This window comes from Notothenia rossii (assembly GCF_949606895.1).
Source record: "Notothenia rossii genome assembly, chromosome: 8".
Taxonomy (NCBI): domain Eukaryota; kingdom Metazoa; phylum Chordata; class Actinopteri; order Perciformes; family Nototheniidae; genus Notothenia; species Notothenia rossii.
The window spans coordinates 31,479,879-31,506,296 of record NC_136906.1 but is presented as its reverse complement, the minus strand read 5'-3'; the positions used below and the strand labels follow the sequence as shown (position 1 = coordinate 31,506,296).

Here is a 26,418-nt window from a genome sequence, read left to right as displayed (position 1 = left end):
TTTTTTAAATAAGGCTTAATGAGATGATGGAATGAAAGCTGAACTGTATAAAAAGGCACACATGCTGAAAACTCAACCCCAGCAGGGGGTCTGGGGGGATTCTCCCCCAGGAGATTTTTTAAATTACTAACATATAAACTACGCATTCAGGTACACTCTGAGAAGAAAATAAATAAATCTATTACTACCCAACATTTTAATAATATTTTATGCCATTGTTTGTTTTTCACTTTGTTCTTACATCTTGCTGCGAGAAGAGTAAAGAGGAGATAGTCTGTGTGACTTACTTTAAATTGTGGGTAACGGTAGATAGCCCCCATTGTTCTGTGACCTGTCAATCATCAAACCAGGGGTCATATTTCATTATGTGTTCATTTTTATCTGAAGTTGTACCCATGGATGTATAAAGAAGAGTTCTAACGCAAAGTTATTCTCCGTGGGGACTTCCGGCAACAATCTTGATTCTGATTGGCCAGAAGACTCGAAAAAACCTCAGCAAAGACGTTTTATTGAGAAACCATTTATGCTCTCCGGTACTTCCAGTCCAGAGCCTACTGCATGCAAAGCGTTAGAAAATCGGGCCTTAAAAAAAAAATGTTTTCTTCAATTTCTTTTTTCACTCACACATCTGTGACCCACTCGAAACGGGTCTGCGACACCAGTTGAGAACCACTGAACTACATTATAAAAACATGGGTTAATGATTAGAGCTAACTGAGTTATTTATTTAGTTAAAGTTTCAGCTATTCTGTTTACAGTTCTGTCATCAGATTATTTAATACGATTTGTTAAAACACTGTTTCTTTTGATGGGAAATATTATTTATCTAATTTAAATAAAAAGCAATGTTAATTTTGTTCAAAATGTGTTTAGTTAATTTAATAATATATATATTTTTGAATCAAGTATTCATATTTATTGTCTTCATTGTTGGTTTACACATGCCTAAAACAGCCTCAAGCTAAATCTAACAGTTGATGGCTAAATAAGAGCGTTTGATAAATTGTGCAAGGCATAATAGTCCGAATAGTCGATTAATCGTTTCATTAATCGATTATCAAATGAGTCGTAATATATAGTCATAATCGTATTTCCACACATTACTCCTTTTTGACACCATGTCTGTTGTGTAGGACTCTTCTAACGGCCCCTACACAAGGCGCCGTGCGTTGCCGCTTCAACGCTTCTGCCCATTCACTTTGAATGGGGTGATGTCACGATTCACCAAACTGCATTGTGGGAGCAAAGCGTAGCTTCTCTCGCGGTGCTCGCTGCAAAAGTAGAGCAATGTTTTCTACTTTTGACGCCTTGACGGAGCTGTCAGCCAATCGAATCATATGCCAGTACAAGCTCTAGCCAATAAAACCGCGTGCTTGTGTGTTTGGGGCGGGAGATTCATGTCATTGGTTGTTGGTCGAGTTTCAGCCCCCCCGCTGGCAAGCGACAACGCACGCCGCCGTGTGTAGGGGCCGTTAGAGTGTAAATAATTACCGGACTATGACTGGTAAAATATGTTGAATACCGGCAAAACTAAATCTCTCCTGTCAAAATGTCTATGTACTTTGCCGCCACACAGCAGCGCCTATTGTTGCCAAGCAGCGCCTATTGTTGTTTAGGCTGGCCAATCATGTGTCGCGAGTGTTGACAGGGGGCGGGGGAGCACGCTCATGAACTGTTAGCGCCGGAACCTCGCAACGGCTGCGGAGCGCATTTGGTCATAAGATGAGGTTTGAGTCTGCGTGGTCTGCGTGTAGGGAGGGGCAGCAGCCATATCATTGGCTAGAACTAGCTAGATCTGATGGATTTGGACATAAATGCGAGTGAAGTATAACCGGACGCGAGAGAGAGAGATCAGCACCTACAGCTCTGTCCGCTGTGAGGGACCGGTGAGCGGAGCAAAACACACCTTTAGACGTCACCTAACACATTTAGCTATGGCACTGTCGTATACTTTGAATTATTCAATTTGATAATATGTAATCAATTCAGGCATCCCTCCCAAAAAAATAAATCATATTCGAATACCCGAATCATTATTCGAGAACCTGAATAATTTCGAATATTCGATTAATCGTTCCCATCCCTACTATAGGGAAATGTCCCAGCAGTTTAGGATAATGAAATTCCTAATCTAATCTATTACATAGCCATTACATTTCTAACTCCTATTGACAGGAAGGCAGAAAGTTCATTATATAAATAATAATACTCATAATAATATCAGACATTTTTTAACAATGACTACAATATAATTATTTTAATAAACCAAATATGAACAATTGAGGAAAATGAGGAAGAACTGATGATTCAAATGTTGTAGTACAAGTACTAATGTAGTTTGTGCATAAATTACCATGGCAACAAATGTGTTAATTTTCTTCATTATTAGACGATTTCTTTGGACGAATGCTCTTGGGCCAGGGGTTACAATGGTGGGGCCAGTGATAATAAAAATGTCACTGGCCCGGATCTATAACTAGGTACTGTAGTTTGAGAGATAATTAAAATAGCTACGTGTGATATTCTAACCTGAAGTGTGTGTTTTGTTCCGCTCACCGCTGCATGTGATCATGCAGAGCTGCGTGCCGACTCGTCAGCAGCAGCTGATCCCTCTCTCCCGTCAGATTAGACTTCACTCGCGTTTATGTCGATATCGATCAGATCTAGCTATTGAAAGCGATGTCAGGTACCCCAGCTGAGATATTTCCGCATTTTAACAGTGCAATTAAAAAGTATAAATATAGTATAAGAATGTGGCAATTTGCCTTTATTGATAGCATACATTTAGAAAAAAAAAGAAGAAAATAACGAAATTGAAAACCGAATATTCGGATATTTGGGTACAGCCCTACTGTTCAGTTGGCTTTAACAGGATTATAACTGCTGGTTTCACTCAACTTCAATCGATTTTATTCACACTTCTCAATATACACATTTAGTGGTGGCATGTAACTTAATATATCTACTGAAATCCTGTACTTAAGTCCAAATGTAAGGTACTTAAATGTTTTCTTTTCATGCTACTCTTTACTTTTACTTCACTGCATTTCACAAGGAGATATTGTAATTTTACCTAACTTTTATTATTTGAGCGCTTTATAAGTAGTCTTTATAAATTAATCATTAAGTGAACTGACGGAAAGTGTATAAGAAACATTTTTGATCGATAAAGTACTTTGAAAAATATGTTTTCCTGATTATAATCACATACTTTTACTTAGATTTTCCATGTAGCCCAAAATAGGACTTGGCTGTGTTTATCTTTTTATTGCAGTGTGAAAGTGTCCAGAGAAACATTTGCCCCAGGTCCGCAAGATTACAAACGACTAGGAAATACGGAAGGAATCACTTTGTGTTTATTAACACAGGGTAATAATTGGTTAAGTCTTATAGGCATTTAATTAGTAAACTTAATTGGTTTTAAAATGTCTTCAAAAAATCTTTCAAAAGTGTTACAAATTCTCAGTGATTAAATGTGGGATTTTATAAATATGATACACATATATTTTTTAAATAATTTACCAAATGCCTCTCGCAAAAATGTCACTGTTGATTTACTGACAATTTTATTCTGAGTGGCTTTAAAATGTCTTTAATCTAATGTGCCAAAACGAATCACGAAATGTAAACAATATTTTCGATTTACTTTTTCTATGTTTACTTTTTCTATGTTAACTCTATGATGTTATTTGGTGTCATTATCGAGTACTTAATGGTTTGCTGCCTGTCTGCTGCAGGTAACGGACACGCTGGAGTACATAAAGTCGGACCACCACGTGGACCTGCAGTGTTACTACACCACGGAGCTGAGCGGCCTGAAGTGTGAGTACCCCGACAACATGTCCGGCCACCTGCCGCACAACGGCCTGGAGTCCATCCACATGGCCGAGCTGCGCACCGAGCTCAACAAGCTGCGGCCTGACGCGCTGCTCTTGGAAGGCATAAAACTCGAACCCGAGTTCGGAGGGGGGGCGTTGTACGAGCTGCAGCCGTCAGAGGTGGGGAAGTCAGCAGGGGAGGCGGCGGGGCAGGGAAGGTCGACAAAAACCCAGAACGCCACGTTGAGAAAAAATCGCAACATGCAGGGGGAGAAGCCCTTCTCCTGCACGCAGTGCGGGAAGAACTTCAGCACGTTGGGCAACCTGAAAACTCACCAGCGCATCCACACCGGGGAGCGGCCTTACACCTGCTCGCAGTGCGGCAAGAGCTTCGGCCAGGCGGGGAACCTGAAGCGCCACCAGCTGATCCACACGGGGCAGAAGCCCTACGTGTGCGCGCACTGCCCCAAAGGCTTCACCAAGGCCGACGACCTGCGCTCGCACCAGCGGCTGCACACAGGCGAGCGGCCGTTCATCTGCGTCACCTGCGGGAAGAGCTTCGGCCAGTCCAAGGAGCTGAAGGCACACCAGCTGAGCCACACAGGAGAGCGGCCGTACTGCTGCCAGCACTGCGGCAAGAGCTTCACCAAGGAGTCCAGCTACCGCAACCACGTGCAGATCCACACGGGCGAGAAGCCCTACACCTGCTCGCAGTGCGGCAAGACTTTCAGCAACTCGGGCGTACTAAAAACCCACGAAAAGATCCATTCGGGCGAGCGGCCTTTCGGCTGCACGCAGTGTGGGAAGAGCTTTGGCCGCCTTGGACACCTGAAGGCTCACCAGCAGATCCACACTGGGGAGCGGCCGTACGCCTGCCCCCACTGTGGGAAGACTTTCAGCCAGTCGGGCCACCTCAAAGCTCACGAGCAGATCCACAAGCGGGATCGTGCCGACACGGCCAACGGCGGCAGCATCGGCAGCAGCAGCAGCAGCAGCAGCAGCAGCAGCAGCAGCAGCAGCAGCGGCAGTGGGGGGGGCAGCGACAGCAGCTAAACTCCACACCCTTTAACCTCTCGGAGAAACAAAGTATTATTCCTCTTTTTTTATAAATACTATATATAAAGTTTTTTCCTTATGAATCTTTTCTTACATTTTCATACCTTTTGCATTATATCTGTGGGCAGGGTGCTCTGACTGATTTGCTCTTATGCAAGTGTCTGCGTGTGTGTTCATGTACTGTGTGTTTGTGTGTGGGTGGGGCGGGGCTGTAGATAATCTTTAAACTGAAGTCCCACAACTTATTCTGATACAAGCACAAATACTTCAGTGACCAATCTTGAGTACTTAATTTAGTTTTTTACTGAAAGAGACCAGCAGCTGAACCAGGACGCTGTTTACTCATCCTCAATACTATCATTATTAGTAGTCGTATTATTAATATTAGTATTATATTTCACCAGAGCTCAGGTGTTTCCTTACGCAGTAGTTCACAGTGAGTAATTGTACATGATAATGTGTAACAGAAATGTTTTGTACTTTTATAGTCTCATTTCAAATGTTTCTTATCTGGATTAAATCCAGAGGCATTTTACTTCACTACTGTTTGCACACAAACGATGATGGAGAGAGGTGATGTTACATTTAAAAAATAATAATAACTAATTAAAGTGGTACATATATGAAAGAATACTTTATTACGAGAAATAAATCAAAAGACTTAAGTGAAAAAACCTGAGAAATTCTCTGAGATTAAAGTGGTAGTTTTTTGTTTAAAAAACTCTTGTAATTAAAGGAGAAAAAAATCACGAAATTACATTTACATTGACTATTCAAATCTCAGAAAATTACAAGTTTTTTAGCTCGTAAATGTACGAATGTTATTCGCCAGCTGGTACAAATGAACATTTGCAGATTTGAAAAAAAAAAGAAATGTTAATTTACGTTAACATGAGCAAATTAATCTTTAAAAACCTAGAAAGGAAAATAAATGGGAACTACATTTGTATTTTTTTATTAATCTTTAAATGATGAAGGCAATTCAACTAACAGGGTAGTCAAATTATCACATTTTATTTTTCTCTATTTACAAAATTAAAGTAGATAGTTATGAGAGTAAATAGGGAACTAAACTCAAATCATATTAAATAAAATAAAAGTAGGGAGCACGATTTTTATTGGACCCAATATCAAAGTCAACTTTATTGTCAATCTTTCAGTTTGTGTGTACAGACAGAGAAATCAAAATACAGTTTCCCACAATCCCGAATGCAATATAAGGATGTCTATACTATGAATTATAATCCCAATAAAGCATTATTACTATAGGAAATCAAATATATTCAAACCTATAGAAGAAGTACAGTGTGCAACATCTTTTTGATTTTTATTGTATTTAAAAAAAAAAATCTCATTTGAATATTTCATCAAGTTATGAACTTCTTTTTTTTAAAGTTACTATAGGCTGAAAAACGTCCATAGTGTGCATCCCTACTAAAATAAATGATGTATTGAAAATTAAACATTCAACCAAAATATAAAAACCTTTTTCTTTGACAAGTTTTACAATTTTTTTAATTAATTATTAGTCGAGTTGGCAGCTTAGTGAATCCGGAAATGTTGAGTTCTCAACGTTTTATGTTAGAAATATATAGTACGGGACCCACAGCCGGATGCTAACTTGCATATGTTGTCAAATGTATTATAACCTCTTAACAATAGTTAGCACAATTTTGGAGTGGTTTTAAATATTATTTAGAATACCAAATTCATTTTCTGAAATTTTCAGGATCAGAAATGGCAGTTGTAACCAGAAAGTGGCCATATTTGTACTCTCAGTGGGCTGATTATGAATACCATGAGTAGTGTTGCGGACATTGGATATAGAGTACAATATGAACGTTATTATCTCTACTGTGGAACATTCTTTTTCACATAAATAACCAATCTGTCCAATCCGAATGATTCAGAGTCCCCTTAATCTTAAAGATCGACCCATAATTTATAAAAATCAGTCCACTGAGAGTTCAAGTATTGGCATTTTCTGGTTAAAACTGCCATATTGATCCTGAAAATGTCAGAAATTGACTCTGCATCTTCAAGTAACAGCAAAAACGAGTCTAAAATTGGCAAAGCAATTTTTAAATTATTGTCCCAGTCTATAATGGTAATTAACGGACTTATGCCGATTGTACAAATTGCCCAGCATATGCAAGTTAGCATCCGATAGTTTCTATGTGCTGGGGACCCAAGCTATACATTCCTAACATAAAAGTTCATTTATTTGTTCACAACAGGACTATATGAGCTGGCAAATAGACCATATAGATACTTTAACCACAAAAAATGAAATAATGGCTTTTTCTTTTTTGTTGCTTTTCCTAATTTCCTCTGCTGGTTTTTACCTCAGACAGCACCGGTGTCCATGATTACAAAGTCAACATTTAAGATAAGTTAAGATGCTTTCAGGAAAAATCCCTGTAGAAACATGCAGACTATAAATCATTTTGTATTTTTGTTAAGCAGGGTCCTGGTTCAGTTAAAGTACATTTCAATCTTTTGCTAAGTGTGTACAAGTACTTCCTGTTTGAGTACTTCCTGCCAGTTTACTCGTGTTTCCTTCCTGTGTTGGGAGTTTACTGTATTGTTAAAAACCTGATGATATCATTTAGTTATTTTTTATTGACTAGAATTGATCAGGACGATAATCTGCTGATACGACATTCCTCTTATTGGTTTTTGTAGCAGGATTAAAAATCATTCCAGTTTTTAGCATCGTCGGGCTCCACAAGGACCAAAAAAAACCTGACGGCAGCACAAAGAGCCCGACTCACCGATCGCTCACTGTGGACACATCTTTATTACCGCATTCCTAATAAAATGTAAAAAAAAAGAAAAAAAAGAAAGAGCGTCTTGTACTGGAAAAAGATTATTAAAGAAACTAATGACAAGCCAGCTGTGTTTTTGCTTTATTTCATTTTCTTTAGACTTAACTTGGCACTCATATTTTTCAAGGTATAACACCACATTTTTATGTTATTACAACACATTTCTTGTCATGACTACCTACGAGTGAAACTTAAGTATGAAGTAATTGTGCATAAATTGTTTACATCTTGACCGCCAGGGGTCAGTGGAAGTTAATGTTGAAATACTTCTACAAACTTCTATTGTTCAATTATTCTTATTACCTTCATTTAAAAAAATAAACTAATAGCATTTTATTTCTCTGACTATTTAAAAAAATATATATATTATTAGCAGTAGAACTGTATTTGTATTATATTCTAATGTCAATCACTCTTAACTGTTTTACGTAGCTTTGAAATCATTTTCAAATCTGAGTTTTCTCCAAGAAATATAATATTATACCTATTTCAGAGCTGCCAACATACATGATTTTGGCGTAGCAGATACGATTTCCAGGCCCTAATTACGCCGCTACGCTTGACTTGAATATCCTACGCATTACCTAACAAATTGAAAAATGAATCGGTGAGCTGGCAGCCTCGTGCATGTGTTGACATCCAACCAGCACTAAAGCTCACATATAAGCCGTTTTATGATTCGTCCCTTGCGTTGGCAAAGAGCCAATAGGATCGGCTGTACTTCTTTTTTGTAATGCCCTCACTACTGTTACCAGGATGCTATGCTGTTTTGGCTCCCGCTGTTGATGAAGAATTCTATTCATGTAGACCAGTGCCGTGCGGTGAGGTTCGTAGTTGGCTTTCAGAGTCAGATAGGCCTATGTGAAAAATATGTGAAGTCAATAGAGTATATTAAAACATACCCGTACCTTTCGGACTATAAGCCGCGCCTTTTTTCCCATTTTTCGACGCTGCGGCTTATATAACGGTGCGGCTAATCTATGGATTTTTAAAGCTAACGGCCACCGCCTTTAACTCTATGGGCTCTATGGCCGGTCCGCGGACCCCCACCTTTAAGCGGCGGGTTCCAGCAGGAAAAGCTGGAGGTCGGAAAAGAGTGAGACAGGTAGCGCGCAAAAGTAAAAGTGGAACCGAGAGTGGTACGAGAGACAGAACGAGAGCAAGACAGACAGACATTACGAGAGCGAGACAGTTTGTCCCCGTACCACTGGTTGAAAACCGCTGCTCTAGATCACTGCCGGTACGTGCGCTGGGAGCGCACCGTTTAATTTTGAAAGTTGAAAAGTTTGTGTGTCTGAAACACTATGTGATACAGTACAGTTTACACAGCACAGTACATGTTCTGTAGCTACTATTGCAATAAATGCTAACACTTGAATACGTTATGCAAATATGCAACTTGTTTGTTGAAATGTTAATAAATGGGAGCTTCCTCAAACAGCCATCTCTTTCCCGACAATCCCCTCTGTGCACGAACCCTTACATATGGTAATTAAACATTAAAACACCTGCGGCTTATAGTCAAGTGCGGCTTATATATGTACACATCATTCAATTTAGCTGCTGCGGCTTATATTCAGGTGCGCCTTATAGTCCGAAAATTACGGTAATTCAATTGGCAGCTTGCACATTGACTACTGGCTATTTTTCATATTCTATATAACTAGCTATCATTACATGCGAATTGAACGCTTCCATTTAAATCGTTTAGGTTATTTAAGTCTCTTGAGCTAGCTAGCATAGCAACTAGATAACTATAGCAACCAAAAAACACAACTTTAGCAGCAAAGTTTAATTTCTCAAACTCAGCTCACCAATACATTAAAAAAAAAGATTGTTGGGTTCAAAGTGATCACAACGACGTTGTATGATGTTAAATGGATGACAGACATTAAACAATCCCCTCGGAAACACTCGGATATCAATGTAATCTTGGCTAATAATTAAACGTACTGGTGGCTTTCCATTCTTCTGCATTTGCATTGTTGTATTTTGTGGCAGATTCATCGGGGTAAATCATTATGGTTACATACTGTTACATATATATATCGGGGTAAAACCATCAAGCATCTTTGTAACAGAGCAGGGAGGCATTATACAGGAGGGGATATTTCCTCACTAGCATCTTTGTTACAGAGCAGGGAGGCATTATACAGGAGGTGCTAATTTCTCACTAGCTCCGCTAGCCTTTCTCTTAAATTCAACGGCGCGTGCCGTCTAACATAGACAATCACACTGTGACTGGTCGATCGAGTTATCTTCTGTCCCGTCGTATGAAACAAGCATTTTAGCTCAAGCAATGATCTCAGTAAATCGGGACGTGAAGTGATTAATGGAGTCTAGTGTCCAGGCTTTCGCACGCCCTCCTCATTGAGACAGAGATAGCCTACTGTTTGCCTCCCCTCTGCTTTTTCACCGCGGGTTTATGTCAGATCAGCAAGACTACAACACATAGGCCTACCTAAAATACATTACCTACTCAATGGATAGAAAGGACATAATACGAGTGTCTACAAACATTTCACAGACAATGAGAGAAAAAGGCATGCGTTTAATCCAGTTTGTGAGGGATTGCTCAATCTGACGTGAGGCGCCGCTCTTTGCTGCCTTACCCCGCTTGTCTCCTCTCTGTTTGAACCATAGACTGGTTTGAACAGGTCACGAGCAAATTCAGCTATTTTGGTTATAAAATTATTTAAGATAATTGGAATCATACAAAAATTACATTTATAGCACAGATAAGTAGAAAATATTAATATCTGTTTTATTTCATTATATAATTTAACATATGTGTTGTGTTTTTATTATCTTAATTTCTAATGGACCAATGATAATTCGTGAATACACTATGCCCGCGAAATCGCGGAGCGAGCTGTCAGTTGAAGTCTATCAAAAATGGATGGTGAACGTACTTGTCCTCCGCCGAAAAAGCGGCGAATTTCTGAACAGCGCTTCAAGTTAGAATATAACGCAGAATGGCCGACCATCACCCGGTCGAAGCTGGACGACTTCCACGCTTACTGTATGTTGTGTAAGGCAGATTTTAGCGTGAGGCATGGGGGCCGACACGACGTTGAAAAGCACACCAGGACTGCTAAACACACGTCATACAAGGCGGCAGTGGAAGCTACAAGGCCCATCGCGGGCTTCTTTACGGTTGACAGTGACACCAGTGTCATAAATGCCGAAGTGCTCGCTGTGGACTTTCTGGTGGAACACAACATCCCGATCGCGGTGGCCGACCACATCGGGCCACTGGTGAAAAAGATGTTTCCGGACTCGAAAATCGCTGGTAAGGCTCAAATGACAAATAGCCTCAATTCATCTCAAGCATTCATAGGCATAGATTTATATCTGTATACTGTCACAATACACTCTACAATCTGTACAGACTAGCCTATATAAAACAGTTACAGTACTGCCCTGGTTGATAATCTGATTTAAATCTTGCAAATTAATGATTGCTAATTTATACTGATTCTGTATCATTCTGATAAACATTTTTCATTTTATGTAAAGGTGAAAAAAAAATAGCCTAGGCCAACTTACTCTACAGAGGATTAATATCATGATTGTAATTCTGCAATTCTGTGTAATCTAGAGTATAATCATGATAATACAATTCAATATTTTTGTGATTGCAATTGCAGGAAAGTATGGGTCTGGTCGCACAAAGAGCAGCGCCATTGTTGGAGCCCTTGCCAAGGAGGATGCGTCTGTGATCACGGAGGCAATGAGGACAGCTCCATACTCCCTAGCCACGGATGGGAGCACTGACTATGGAGACTGTAAGCTGTATCCTCTTGTTGTGAAGTACTTTGATCGAGGACTTGGGCGTGTTCTGACAGTACTGCTATCTTTGCCAGAGTGTCATGAGGCATCTACTGGGCAGAACATATTCAAACTCATTGACAATGAACTTGAGAAACGTAGCATATCCTGGGACAACTGCATGAGTTTTGGGGCAGATAATGCCATGGTGATGCAGGGACTCAAAGCTGGCACGGCAGGCTACATCAACAAAAAAAACAGTGCAGTATATGTGCTGGGATGCCCGTGCCATCTAATTCATCTAGCTGCAGAAAAAGCTGCTGCTCAGCTTCCAGTGTCCATTGAAGAGCTGCTGGTGGACATATACTTCTACCTAGACAAATCCAGCAAGAGGAAACAGGGACTGAAGAAATTTCAGGATCTGTGTGGAGTGGAAATGAGAAAGATTGTTAAACATGTAAGTACGAGGTGGCTCTCTTTAGATAAATGCATCGCCAGGTTGTTGCAGCAGTGGCCTGCATTGCTGCAATACTTTGAGTCAGAACAGTCTGGGCACAGCAGCAAGAACAAATCCACGCAGAGCAGCAGCAAGGACAAGACCACGCAGAGCAGCAGCAAGGACAAGACCACTCACAGTGTTAGCAAGGACAAGTCCACGCAGAGCAGCAGCAAGGACAAGTCCACCCACAGTGTTAGCAAGGACACATCAACCCACAGTAGCGGCAGCAAGGACAATTCTCAGTTTGATTTGGCAGGCTATCTCTTTCGCCAACAAAACCTAGCCAAATTCAGTCAGGGAAAGAAAACACCAGCAGCTGCAACCACACAGCCCAAGACTGCAACGGCAAAGCCCAACACATCTAGCGCTGCACCCACTCGGCCCAAGACATCTAGCACTGCACCCACTCAGCCCAAGACATCTAGCACTGCACCCACTCAGCCCAAGACATCTAGCACTGCACCCACTCAGCCCAAGACATCTAGCACTGCACCCACTCAGCCCAAGACATCTAGCACTGCACCCACTCAGCCCAAGACATCTACCACTACACCCACTCAGCCCAAGACATCTAGCACTGCACCCACTCAGCCCAAGACAGGGGCACAACAGAGAGTGCAGAGGGCATGTCAACATCTGCAGGACCCAACATTCCATCTTTACTGCTACTTTCTGAGTGCGGTCCTGCCGATATTTGATGAGGCCAACACTCTGCTGCAGCTAGACAAACCCTGCATACAAGTACTACACAGGACTTTGACCACACAGCTGAAGAATCTCTTGAACCGATTTGTGAAGCCTCAGGTGATCAATGCAGCTGCTAAGGTTCACCAGGTACCATTTAGGGAACCAAGCAACCAGAAGAGCAATGAGACCTTGTTCATTGGGCAAAACACCAGAGACTTCATAGCAGATCACCCTGAGCTTGAGGAGCTGCAGCTGGCCCAGGTCTTCAGCGCTGTGCGGGCATTCTACATGAAGGCTGTTGAGTACATGGTGAAGAAGTTTCCCTATGATGACCCAGTGTTACGGAATGCTTCTGTGGCTGACATGTCTGCACGGGACAGCGCAGACTTCAATTCTGTGAGGTACTTCACAGGCAGATTCCCCTGCTTGAAGATGAATGCTGAGGAGATGGACAAGCTTGAGGGTCAATTCATGACCTACCAAACCGATGCTCTGCCAGAAAGCATCACCAGCTGTGACAGACCAGACACACAGTGGCACCTGATGAGTCAGCTGAAGGATGGAAATGGCCATCTCAAGTACCCTTTACTCTGCAAGGTAATGCTGGCTATCCTCTGCATCTTCCATTCCAATGCAGACTGCGAACGCATCTTCAGTCTTGTCACAAAAAACAGAACGGAGTTCAGACCTAGTATGGGAATGGAGACCCTGAGTAACCTCATTACCCACAAACAATTCATGGTGGCAAAGGGGTCTGTCTGCTACAAGCAGGCGTACTCCAAGACAACTCTTGCCAAGGCCAAGTCAGCAACCTATGACCATCTAAAGTGAGAGGTTGATCAGATGGTCATGTCACAGCCAAAGGTTCCCTTGAGTTGAACTCTGTTCTAAAAAAGGCTGTGTACAGGTTTTTCATGTGTTATTGTTCAGTATTGTTTCATGATGAATTCTGTTCGGTTAATAAAAATATTTTTTTGTGTATGTTGGTGTTTAATTGTGTGCAACAGTACAGGGAAAAGGAGAAATTATACACAAAAAATTTACTTTGCAGAAAAACATGTCCTAATATGACCTAGATTGCATCTCAGAGCATGTAAAGTCTCTGGCTTCTGATAAGATAAGATAAGATAAGTTTTATTAATCCTGTAAGGGAATTGCACATGTTATAGCAGCAGGGTGATAGGAAAAGGAATAGGGAACTATATATACATACAATTTACAGTAAAATAGAAACAGTTGAATACAAAAGATAAATAGAAATAAGTAAAGTAAAAATGAAATAAGGGGGCATTCTGGGGGCTTCGGCGGACCTCGGACCCCCCGCCGGAAAAAAAATTGCCTTCCTCCGCTCTGCATGCTACTACTTTCTATAACACAATGTTGGCAGCTCTGCTATTTTATATATATTTATGATTATAATTTGTCCGTTTTAATTTCTATTAATTAATTAGAGCCTTAGGTTCTGTTTGACTTTACAGTTAAATGTCTTCCTTTTTTGTCAAATGTTTAAAAATCTAAATGATGTATTTAATAGAAATGCAAAATATGACAGCATCCTGTTTTAATCTTGTCTTTAACATGACAAATACATTTCCTGACGTTAAATTAGGGCTGTGCGATTATGGCAAAAATCATAATCACGATTATTTGGGTCAATAATTGATATCGCGATTATTTTGACGATTATTCATTGACCATCTATTGAACTTTAAAACAAATAATATTTTACCTATAAACAAGATCAACAAATATGTTGGAGCGCACTTCCAAAACCATACTAAACATATATTAATATGATAAATAAAAATAGATTAGCAGGGCCGCAATCGAATGGGGGGGCAATCATTTACCAAGGGGGGGCACACACTGCCGTCAACGACCAACACACAAACACCAACGCAACTTTAAAGCATGTTTTTTGAAGTTGAAGTCTATTGTCTTTCACACACATTGCAGGGGTGTAGTGCTATTGTATAGCGCACCTATGACTTGTGCATACATGCACGGTTGTGGCACGACCACCAAAACAGGAACATATGGAACATTTTTTTTTAAATATTGAAGTTAAATGCATCAATCTGGTGCACTTTCAAAGCAAAATTAAGATATCTATGGATAGCCTACATCTCTCAGCATCCATATGAAACAGAACTATAGGCTACAGAGATTTACTTTTTCTTTATGGATATTTTACTAAACACTCCCCTTTTAAACTGTATTCTTGTGTTACTGTCCTATAGTATTTCATAACCGTTTTTCATTTATTCTCTTGTTCTTTAATAACTATAATGATAATATAAAGGTGTTCCTCGCAAATACTTGTTTAGATAAATGGTGACCAAACCGTTTGAGATCCACTGAGATAACCTACACTAAAGTGAACTATCTAAACACTGAGAGTCCTTACCTCACTGAGCTGAGGTTATAAGATCCTCTCAGTCTGACAGGAGAGGACTCTCCTCCACCTTGGTGTAGAAACAGCTCTTTATATCCGTTAGCATAGCTAGCTAACCAGATGCTAACGACAATATTCCACGTTACCGCTCGCGCACTCACAAAATGCACTCGAGCCACACACACACAGAGCCGAGCTTGAATGAAACACAGAGACCCAGAAGTAGGCTACTTTTACTGTACTGTATATCATATTATTTTCGATGGCTTTACTGTATAATCAGTGTAACAGATGAACAGATCGCCACTGGGCTTTCATCTAAACCAGGGGTAGCCAACGCGGTGCGCGCGGGCACTAAGTCGCCTGCAGGGGGGAAATTGGTCGCCCGCGTGCATGTTCTAAAAATAGCACAAGTCACCATGGAGCTCTGTCTAAAAAAATTATTGAATACATTTTTAATTTTTAAAATGACAATATTGAATATAACATTTTAAAAGCACACATTTTGTATGTACATATGTAAGTGAAATGGAGATTTGGTGCGTGAAATTGAACTCTGACCCCAGATAGGTTCAGAGTTGAACTCCACGCACCAAATCTCCGTTCCACCTTTAGCTGAGACAAGCTAGCATGAGCAGCTACGATCATGGGCCTCATGGGCCTCATCACCACACACACACACACACACACACACACACACACACACACACACACACACACACACACACACACACACACACACACACACACACACACACACACACACACACACACACACACACACACACACACACACACACACACACACACACACACACACACACACACACACACACACACACACACACACACACACACACACACACACACCAGTGGTGAGGATCTCAGCCTGCCACTGACGTTCAACCAGAAAACATCAGCTGTTAGCAGTTAGCACACAGAGATCACAGCTCCTCATATCTTTTCAGAAACTGGACAAAAGTTAAACAAGTACAAACCACAGACTGTCTGTGTCATGGCGAATACAGTCGCTGGTTTATTTATGTCTGTAGGTCGTTGTTATGAGTGTGGAATGAGCATATACAACGTTAGCTTAGCCTGGTCGACCCAATCTCCATTCAGAAAACAAGCATTTTAAAAGGTTTTTCGCCTAGCGTCTTGTCTGCAGACTTGTCAAGCATTAATTCATGGTTTTTACTAAACGGTATCAGTATGTTGTTACTTCGGCATCATTTAGAAACGTGTATTACAATTTAATCACGGTAAAATATGTTCATTTTGTTTTAGTTGTAGCTCCCGAGCCAGCGCGTCTTGTTTGAATGATGCGAGTAAACACAGCTGGCAGCAGCGGTGAAACTCAAGCGATTAGAGCGAAGTCGCGTCCGGTGTGAACGCAGCATTACAACTACCCCTGATAGATCTCGCGAGAATGTGTATAAATATAGATACATTTTCATAACAAAACAATGGGGTTGCTATAGCAATGGTAAATCATTGTTAATAATTATTGTGAGGAATAATTAACATTAACATGTGATCAGACAGTCCTTCACATACAGTAAATTAATATGTATTCTGATTATTATTAATAATAATATTATCATTAATGGTGAACCGTGCAATTATGTTATTCAGGAAGTTTGTATCAAACAAGTAGCCCTTCGTATTACTCAGTACCCTTGAAGTAGCCCTCGGTGACAAAAAGGTTGGTGACCCCTGATCTAAACATACAGCCACGCAATGATAACAAAATAAAGGTCGGGGGTCATTGGTCAAGCAACACACCAATCAGAGAGCACCAGTGAGCACACCTCAGGCTGTGTTTTATATTTGTATTCTTTATTTCTGATGTATTTCACACAAAAAAAACCTTTAATGGAAACGTTTTCACCTAGGCTATATGATTAAAAAAAAAACGGCAAAGTGGCAAGGTTTGCCCACCCTGCGTTTGGGGGGCAGTGACTCATTTGGGGGGGCATGGCCCGCGAATGACCCCCCATGAAGCCGACCCTGGATTAGACCAAAATAAATTAAATCAAATATGTTGCAGTGCACTGTCACAACCTACAGAAATCTCCTTAACATATAGCCAACATTTTGACACACACATATTCAACATATTCCACTCAGTTAAACGTTGAAGGCTGGGCAACCGTCATGGTCCAGAAGTAACAGGAAATAAATGTTGAACTACAATTTAAGACCAAATACAAATGTTTTGGCCACCATGGGAAATGCTGGTAGGGCTGCTCATGTCATCTCTTAAAGATTTTTTGCAAGAAACACCAGCCTGTTTACATGGTCTGGTTTCAGAGATGAGCGCAGGCAGGTGACAATATTGCCACCTGTACTGAAGACCCTCTCTGAAGAGGAACTTGTGGCAATGCTGCCACATATGACACAGGAAAAAAAAAAAAAAAAAACCTTTCTTTGCCATTATATAAAATTAGTGTGGCTACAAAAGTATAAATTAGGCTTACTAGTAAGACAACTCAGATCTGAAGCTACACAGGAATCTGCTGCCAAAGTGCAATAAAAAAGACAAGATTAATAGAATCAAACCCATTTTTTGTTGCATTTTACTGGAGTATAAAAAGAAATGCCTTTAAAATAGGATGCAAGCAACACTAGTTTCTTAACCTGAATTGATAATAGACTATAATCAATTTAAACAGAACAGATCTTAATGTTTGCATTCTTATACCATTTTGTACAATAATTATAATGAATAAGTTCAAACAAACTAAAACTTACAGCTGATTAATAACGGTATCTAACTTGAGATTTTATTATATCAGAAACCTGTTGAAATGCTACTGTTATTTTTACTGTCCCCCAAAAGCACGTTGGCAGCCTCCAGGAATATGAAATGCCATTTAAGCTCAAATTAATATATATACAGTATATATATATATATATATATAAATATGCCTATGAAATAAATTCTGAAATGAGGCAATAAATATGTATACATGTACATTTAAATACACATTTATTTATTTCATGGGACTTTTATTTCATAATGACACATTTATTTATTTCAAGAGACTTTTATTTCATAATGATACATTTATTTATTTCAAGAGACTTGTATTTCATAATGACACGTTTATTTATTTCAGGGGACTTGTATTTCATAATGACATATTTATTTATTTCAAGAGACTTTTATTTCATAATGACACATTTATTTATTTCAAGAGACTTGTATTTCATAATGACACGTTTGTTTATTTCAGGGGACTTGTATTTCATAATGACACATTTATTTATTTCAGGTGACTTGTATTTCATAATGACACATTTATTTATTTCAGGTGACTTGTATTTCATAATGACACATTTATTTATTTCAGGTGACTTGTATTTCATAATGACTCATTTCCATTCCTTATATGCAAATGAACGGGGCGTGGTTAGCTCACAGATCCAGAGAACCAGACCAAAGCAATAGCACCACACTGACTACTCGAGAAGAGGAAGAAAAAGGAGGAGAAGGACTACTGAATCAAAATAAGGCAAACTACTAAATGAAAATAAGGGGGAAGCAGAAGTGGCATAATGTTGTTCTCAGGAGGGGGCTTTGAGAGAGCATTACCCAAAAAGTACACAGTAAAAACTTCATTTTATTGTAGCAGTCAAACTAGGACTGAGTCAAACAGTGTCAGTTTTATTAAGAACTTATGGTACAAATGACTTGTATTACAAATAAAGCAGGAAAAAACATGCATTATTTTACTCTTGTACAGCGATTACCATAAAGGCGCTATTAATTGCGCACTCAAAAATGAATAGCTGCTGATTTGACCAAGCGAACGCGAGAGACGGCTGAGTTGACCGCAGTTATGCAACAGCAACCGAAGCTAAACTGACTGTCTTGACTACTTGTTGCTATCCTATTGTGGCATAAGCCGTTTTCTACAGGCACATTTTACCTTTTCATTATGATTGTACTTGTGATAGCACAACCTGTTCAGCCCATGTATTGATTCCATCCGATAGCTGCTATAATACAAAACAACACTTCTGCCTGCTCTCCACAATGATCAATAACAGCGAACGGGTGGTCAAAGTAAGGTACAAATAAACAGAATCACACGAAGCCTGGTTAGAGTTGCCTGACTTTATAAAGTGTGTTATTTTTTGTGTGTGGTTGCGCTCCTGCTGAAAAAAACATGGACCAGCATATGTTGTGTTTTGGTCACCAGCATGGAACAGCATGATCCACCAGCATGGACCATGCTGGTGGATCATGCTGGATCATGCTGGATCATGCTGGATCATGCTGGTCGGCTGGCATACCAGCCGACCAGCATTTATCTATCACCAGCTTAGTATTAAATATACAATGTATTCTGGTAACTATCAAAATAAAGACATTGTATAGTGTTCATAACAGTATTTTTATTTAATAAATTATACTTAATACAATAGTATTACAAAAGAAACCTACATCTAAATAAATATATCATCTAAAATAGATGCATTTGATTTAAAAATAACAAATATAATTCAAAATGTAAACAGCAACAAAGAAATTATAAACATTTGTTTTCTTTTTCTTGTTAATATCCATGATCTTGTCTGTTATGTATCTTCCGGTCTTTGCCAATCTGGCCAGCATTTCTTGGTCCTCCACGTCTTTCTCGTACAGCCACTGCTTGAAGCAAACTGAAAATAAGAAACAACAATGTTTTAACAAATCGTATTAAATTATGTGATGATAGAACTGTAAACAGAATAGCTGAAACTTTAACAAAATAAATAACTCAGTTACCTCTAATCATTAACCCATATTTGTATCATTGAGTTAACTCTGTGTGCTGCTGCTAGCATACATAATATATAGCTGACGTGGAAACGTTACTCGTGGATGGGGCTACAGAGCTACTAGAAAGACAGTCGAACCCGGTGCATTGCTCCGTCTGAATGTGGTGCACTTTTGTTAAATGTTTAGACAAATAGCTCGTGTTACCGCCCTTACATGCTAAACTCTTATTGCACTTTTGGTAACGAGCATTGTCCACCTCAAGACCAAGCCCCCAGGAAGTGCGCCGGACTCTGAGGAAAATATTCGTTGTGTCGAATTAACGGTGGTACTACAATTTCCTTATCAGTCTGTGACGTCGCCCGGCCCAGAAATACTTTTTCCCATTGACTAACATTGGGAAAGAGAGGTCTGTAAATCGGTGGATAATCTTTTTTGAAACTAAATAACCTACCCTCTATGAACTATTTTATAGCCCTTATTACAATCATTCGGTCTCCATTAATTCTACTGAGCCGAGAGTGTGAGCTCGGGGGCGGGGCTTAAGGGGCGCATGCTCTGTGAGCACACATACGGGTTCTTCTGCTCTGACAGTCAGGCATGACAGGTAATCTGTGACGTTTCGCTCTCTCAAAAGTTGGGCCATTTTGACTTCATGCGCCAATGAGCAGCTCTCATAGGAATGAACGAGACCCCTCCTCCGACGCTGTATCCATTTCTTATTATACATCCATGCTCAAGACGGGTAACATATAACTACCCTCGGGGCGCTGAGTTCTCTCCGCCATGTGTGTGCGCACATCTCTCGTCTGGATTGGAAAGATCAAAAATAAATCATAGACGCACTTTGTAGTCTTATTGCATATTAGAAACGGAGTTGGCGACAGTAAGAATGCGATATAATGTTTATGTAGATATAATAAATATGACATCTATTTTTTAAATGTCTCCAGTACCGATAAAAAGATTGATAACGTTGGACCTTAACGGTACCACGGCCTTTAATAATTCAGCCCTGGGCCCCGTTAATACTGGGGCTCGGTACCCATCCCTAGTTTTAATTATTACATCATCAATATTACATTTCAAATAACCAAGTACTTGGTATCTCACAAAGAGCAAGTGGCTAGTGTTGCTAAGAAGATACCTGGTGATGGTGATGATGGTGGCTCTTCGCTGCAGGATCTGGTCGATGTCCTCCTAGCAGAAGCGATTGCCTTCATCGTTCTCATCCATGATGGGGGCGTAGGCTCCTTTCCTCAATCTTCTTCTTGGAGAACTGCTGGACCGGCTAAAGGCGACGCAGAGAGACATTTACACAAGTGGATTTAGAAAACTCTTTTTGAAATTAAACTAAGCGTACTGCAACAGCGACTGACCCAAAAATGACTTGGCATCTAGAAATATGACAGATTTTCTTTTTCTCACCCCGTTTTTGTTGCCTTCTTTGTTCCCACTCGTGCTCTGCAGGACAGCACGGTCCAGCCCGAGCTTCAGACTAGCTTTATCCAGCATTTCCCTCTCATAGTTTCTAGTGATCAGACGGTACACCTTCACCGCCTTAGACTGGCCAAAACGATGACACCGAGCTTGAGCCTGAAATAAAAAATTAAAAGAGGGGTCAAAAGAGCATCATGTGCAGCTGCTATTCAACGTTTTTAAGCATTAAATGGGAAAATATACACTTAAAGAACAGAGGGAATAAACGGAAAGACTGTTGTTGTAGTTGTTGGGGAAATATTTCCCAAGGTCCATAACTTTGACCCAGTTTATCAGTTCAAACTGTCCTGACTGAGCACATGCACCTGTAACCTTGGCTGCTGTGTTCTCAGTGTTCTTTCTCAATAAAGAAAACAAAGACATTATTAATAATAGTAATGATGGTAACAACAATAATATTAGTATAACTATTTATATAGCACTTACACAATTGCAAAGTGATTCTCACAACAAAAATAAAGAACAAAACAATATCAACAATAAAAAATCTAATGATTATAGGAATGTTAAGAGACAAAGAAATGATAAACACTCTAAGAGGCCGACTAATGAAGCTCAGCGCAAGTTCAGGCAGGAAGACCTATCACTTGTATTGCGCGTCATGGCAATACTCCAGTGTTTCCCACAGATCTGAAATATACTTGGGGGGCAAGGTGCCAGGGGGGGGGCTGCGAGCGGAGCGCGGTGCGGGCGGACCGCGGGGCGGGCTTTGTGATGTGCAACACATGTGGCAAACAACAAGTTTTAACAACATGTTTATTCATTAACTTTACATTACTGTATGGCAATATTCATTTTGTACAAAGATGGCACTGTTTGTCAGAGCACTTAATCCGTCTGGGTTTGTTGAAGAACAGCTCCAACGCCTGTGTGTATGGGAACGCCTCTGGTGCTGGTCCACTGACTGCTATCCGCACACATGCAGCCAGGTGCTCCCCTTTCAGTCGGTTTCTCATGTCAGTTTTCACCTGTAAAACAGACAGTTTGTTTTAAATGAACTATACAGAATGACATGCAACAGGGAATGACACTTACCCTGTTCATCGTAGAAAAATCCCTCTCGCAGTTTACACTGGAGACAGGGATGACCAACCCCACTGAAGAGAGAAGGCTGAGGTTTGGGTATATTTCTGCCCATTCGTCCTTCTCACTGGCCAGGAGCTGCATGATCTCAGCTTGTGTCTTGTCCTTCAGAGATTAGCCAAGGCAGGGCAAATGAGTATAAAGTATAATTGAAACATTTACAGATGTCAAAACAAGCAATTCTAACCGTCAAGTTCATATTAATTTAAGTATTTACCAACCTTAAATGTTCCTTCAAGAACATGCTGCTTGTAGGAGGTCCACTCTTGGATAACTGTGGCATCCTGCCCTGGGATGAATTTGTTGGCAAGGGTCTGCAACATTGAAATGTTGGTTACATCATTTGAGGTAACTGCCTTTGGACCCAGGACACTGAAGGCCCCCAGCACTTCAATATGCTGGAACCTGCTCTCAATGTTGCTCTCCAGGCTGCAGATGTAAGGTTTGAGGACCTGGAATGATATTATACATTTTTCAGTTCAAGGAAAATAAATATTGGAATGTAAAAGTAAGAAGGGATGTATTTACATCTCTGACAAATCTGGCCCACATATCTTCCCGGGGGCGCTCCAGAATTCCGTGTCCCCTCCTGATCCTCTCCTCCTCTCCGGCAATGCTAAACGCCCCAAGTCCACCTGGGTTGTCCAAGTCTTGGTGTAGGCGAGCAAGGAACGTTCCGGGGAGTGGGGTCTCGCCTGCCTCCAGAATTCTCCTCAGAGTAACAAGTGTGACTGGCACCTAAATGTGGAAAAAGACAACAATATAATAGGATGGATAATGCAAATAACTGGGAGCATCAAATGCATTTTTTTGTAATCTACCTGCTCCTTTATGTGGAGAAAGTTCACATCAGCTCTCTGAAACACCTTGGACAGCATTGCAATGTGGGGCAGCACATCTGCCTGAAAGTAGAGGGCAGCCACAAAGCGGTATGTGGCACAGAAGGTGTATAGACCTTTGGCCACTGGGCACTTCCTTGTGCTCGCTTCTTCCGCCAGAGCAGCCAGCACAGCTGGAAGGTTCCTCTGGAGGTCTTGAACGGCTAGGTGCTGCGATAGCCACCTTGTATCTTTCACCTCCTAACAACAAGTAGAAACACTGGTAAGTAAAATATATGTAAATAATATGACACCACAATAGTATTATGAAAATAGGTGAAAACACACCTTGACTTTCAAGTCGTTCAGACCAAGAGTGGTAGCGGCAGCACTCAGTGTGGCTGACCTATTTGCACTATTTCGGAAGAATAGGTGCAGTTCCTGCAGGTGGTTCCTGAAGTTTGCCATATACCTGACAGCATTTGAGGCATCTTTGCATGCCAGTGCTAGTCTGTGAGCAGCACACGCTACAGAAACCAGCTTTGGAAAACTGTCCGTGAGCTGCTTTGCCACTCCATTCAGACGGCCTAAGTTTAAGAATTAAATGCAGTGTTGAGGGCGTCATTTTTTTTCCTTTAATAACAGCTGACAATACACATTTCATACAATCCATTAGATTTAACAATAAACTCCATACCCGTCATCACTGCTGCACCGTCTGTCCCGAGTCCGTAGAGCCTGTCTACCGGGAGATCCTTCTTCTGTAGTACACTCTTGATGGCAGCAACAACGCTGTCAGCTTTCCCATCTTCCAGAGTTACCAGGTCAAGGAAGTGGTTGAAAATATAACCCTCTTTATCCAGGTGTCTAAAATAAAAATGTATAGGTTTTCACACATATTAATAAATATTAAGTTTAACTAGGCCTTTATTTAAATGCACATCATTCCTTTAAAAAATACCCCACCTAACATGTAAATCCAGCTGGCGGTTTACAGATACATCTGTGGTTTCATCAACCTCTAGGCTGATTGCTTGAGATGACCTTATCTCTTCCAAAATAGGCGACTCTACTATCTCTGCAAGGATCTCCAGCATTTCATCCACTATTCTGTGTGATTGATAATTGTTTCTTTGATCCACCTGAGAAAAAAAGATCATTTAACATTTAGCTGGTTAAAGTTCTTAGTTTCACAAGCATCATTTTGTACTAGGTTTACCTTCAGCTTTTCAAAGTAATCACAACCCAAAAGCTGAGCTAAACTTAAGAGCTTAGGGTAGTTGGTGTGGTGAGCCATCTCATTCTTTACTAGCCAGTAAAGGCATTTGAATCCACCAATGACGGCCTCATGCTCCATAATAACTGTGGGCTCAAAAGCCTGCATCACTGAGTAGCCTAGACCAAGGGCAAAGACATAATTCATTATATGAGCCAAACATGGTTGATAGGTTGCAGAAATTAGCTTTACATAAAAAAATGATATACCTGATGCAAGTGAGACCTGATGCTTTACACTATATTGATGAGGCTCTGAGGAGATGTGGCGCTCGATATAATCCTTGCGGAAAACAAGAATCCCAACTTCTATGAAAGCCCGTTTTAAGGGGCCTTTCTTTATTGGAGGCTTGTGTTGCCTGCAGATTCGGCAAAACATTCCTTTTTAAAAAGAAAAACGTGTTAATTCTTACAAAAAATAAGTTTTATTACAAATATGAACTTGCAAATGCCATTCATACCATGCTGGGTGAGGTAGAGCCAATTCTTGAACTGTGGCATTTTAAGCCAATCAGGGTTCCATCCTGAGTGGCGATGCTTGGAATCTGAAAATAATGCATTGGTATTACTGCATTTAAATGGTAGAGTTCTCCTTGCTATTATACTATGTCTGTGTCTGTGTCTGTGATGCTTGGAACTGTGCTGCTTGTTCACCTGCACCTGCTTGTACCACACTGGGACCTGCTGCTGCTTGTATCACACTGGGACCTGCACCTGCTTCTACACTGGGACCTGCTGCTGCTTCTACCACACTGGGACCTGCTGCCTCTCCCTCAGTACTCTGACTAGTTGTGCCAGCATCTTCACTGACCACCGGCTAGAATTGAAAACAAGCTTGAATCTAGTTTGGTCTCTGCATTGCAACTCACTGTTGACTGCAATTGTATAATTTCAGGTCAAATGAACCGACATATATCATTATTGAGACTTATGCATTTATTATTGCCATTGCAAGCAAAATGCTAACATTGGCTAAGTTACCTGTGGTCTCTCCTCCTCTCCTCGTCTCTCCTCCTCATCCTCACGCCGTATTCTCTTAAAATATTTTTGAATACTCATATCTGAGGAGTAATGCAGGGGAAATTAACAGTCTAACCTTAGCTAAAGTTCATCTGTGTCCTTCTAACTGGCATAGCCCGAAGAGAAAACGAATTATAATCTTTTTTATATTTAATTTAGCACACGTAACTTGCACGCAGCAAAGTTGGCCTGGTTACGTTAAATACACTCTTAGTTGCCACTAACTTCAAATAATTCGAATCTCCTACCAAAGTCAGAAAACAGCAACACAATAAGGAGAAAATAGTTACTTTACCTTAGTGTCCGCGTCTTCTAAATTAACGTCGTCTTCTCCGTTTTTCGTTTCCCTCCACGCGATGGCAGCACGAACAGGAGGTGTCGAGCGAGGGATCATACACTAGTTAATCGATCGCAGAGCGAACAGGGGGGGATTATTGTCCCCTAGTTAATCAACCGCAGAGCGAACAGGCACAGGAGACGTAGAGCGAGGGCTCATTGTCCATTAGTTAATCACTCGCAGATGGCGTCGCTCGCGGACGGATAAAAAAAATAAAAAAAGGTCCGAAATATACTTGGGCGGGCCTTAATATACCTGGGCGGCCCGCCCAAGTATTAACATTGTGTGGGAAACACTGTACTCACTCCCTTCACTAAATGATAGGGAGCGCCACTCCTCAGCTAACCTATCACTTCCCTCCGTTCACAAGCCTAATCATCGCACCTGTTAATCCCTCTATATATGCTCTCCCCTTTTCCATCAGCTGTCTTCCAGGTGGCAACGCGCAACCCTCCTCCACCCCTTCGCCTCCTGCTTCCAACTCAGGGCCAAGCTCAACCTTCTCCCTTCCAACCGGACCTAACCACTTATCATCACCACCACCAGTGTCTAGACCCGGGGGG

General features: G+C 40.7%; 3 protein-coding genes across 8 annotated transcripts in view; 2 read left to right on the top strand and 1 right to left on the bottom strand.

Annotated features, from left to right (window-relative positions):
• Window positions 1-26,418, top strand: part of LOC307014437 (uncharacterized protein) — a 35,898-nt gene extending 9,480 nt beyond the window's left edge. For 2 of the 3 annotated variants that reach the window (XM_079642332.1, XM_079642334.1), the window contains exon 3: window positions 3,738-7,765. In XM_079642332.1, the coding sequence (XP_079498458.1) occupies window positions 3,738-4,871 (1,134 nt within the window). In that variant the 3' untranslated portion in view covers window positions 4,872-7,765. Of the gene's footprint in view, window positions 1-3,737; window positions 7,766-26,279 lie in introns of those variants that run through there. The other variant, XM_079642333.1, reaches the window with a different exon arrangement.
• Window positions 9,269-13,640, top strand: LOC307014433 (uncharacterized protein). The gene is made up of 2 exons (XM_079642325.1): window positions 9,269-10,994; window positions 11,353-13,640. The coding sequence occupies exons 1-2, from the start codon at window positions 10,598-10,600 to the stop codon at window positions 13,488-13,490; spliced, it is 2,535 nt and encodes an 844-aa protein (XP_079498451.1). The 5' UTR covers window positions 9,269-10,597; the 3' UTR covers window positions 13,491-13,640.
• LOC307014435 (zinc finger protein 862-like) lies at window positions 13,791-26,272 on the bottom strand. Of its 4 annotated transcripts, none has more exons than XM_079642328.1 (15): window positions 25,814-26,272; window positions 25,480-25,559; window positions 25,153-25,315; window positions 24,960-25,043; window positions 24,443-24,879; window positions 24,190-24,365; window positions 23,921-24,090; window positions 23,572-23,810; window positions 23,227-23,484; window positions 22,934-23,143; window positions 22,627-22,857; window positions 22,358-22,510; window positions 21,251-22,290; window positions 20,970-21,113; window positions 13,791-19,725 (listed from the first exon to the last, which is right to left on the bottom strand). In XM_079642328.1, the coding sequence occupies exons 2-13, from the start codon at window positions 25,555-25,557 to the stop codon at window positions 22,114-22,116; spliced, it is 2,376 nt and encodes a 791-aa protein (XP_079498454.1). In that variant the 5' UTR covers window positions 25,558-25,559; window positions 25,814-26,272; the 3' UTR covers window positions 13,791-19,725; window positions 20,970-21,113; window positions 21,251-22,113. The 4 variants fall into 4 exon arrangements, with proteins under 4 accessions (XP_079498454.1, XP_079498455.1, XP_079498453.1 ...); XM_079642329.1 differs by lacking the exon at window positions 25,480-25,559 and having other exon boundaries at window positions 24,443-24,618; window positions 24,709-24,879; XM_079642327.1 differs by lacking the exon at window positions 25,480-25,559.

Coding starts and splice junctions, on each gene's coding strand:
- LOC307014433 (XM_079642325.1), top strand. CDS start 10,598: ATGGATGGTGAACGTACTTGTCCTCCGCCGAAAAAGCGGCGAATTTCT. Junction 10,995..11,352: donor TCCGGACTCGAAAATCGCTG/GTAAGGCTCAAA, acceptor TTGCAATTGCAG/GAAAGTATGGGTCTGGTCGC.
- LOC307014435 (XM_079642327.1), bottom strand. CDS start 25,912: ATGATCCCTCGCTCGACACCTCCTGTTCGTGCTGCCATCGCGTGGAGG. Junction 25,316..25,813: donor TAGAAGACGCGGACACTAAG/GTAAAGTAACTA, acceptor TTTCAATTCTAG/CCGGTGGTCAGTGAAGATGC. Junction 24,366..24,442: donor ATTACTTTGAAAAGCTGAAG/GTAAACCTAGTA, acceptor TTTTTTTCTCAG/GTGGATCAAAGAAACAATTA.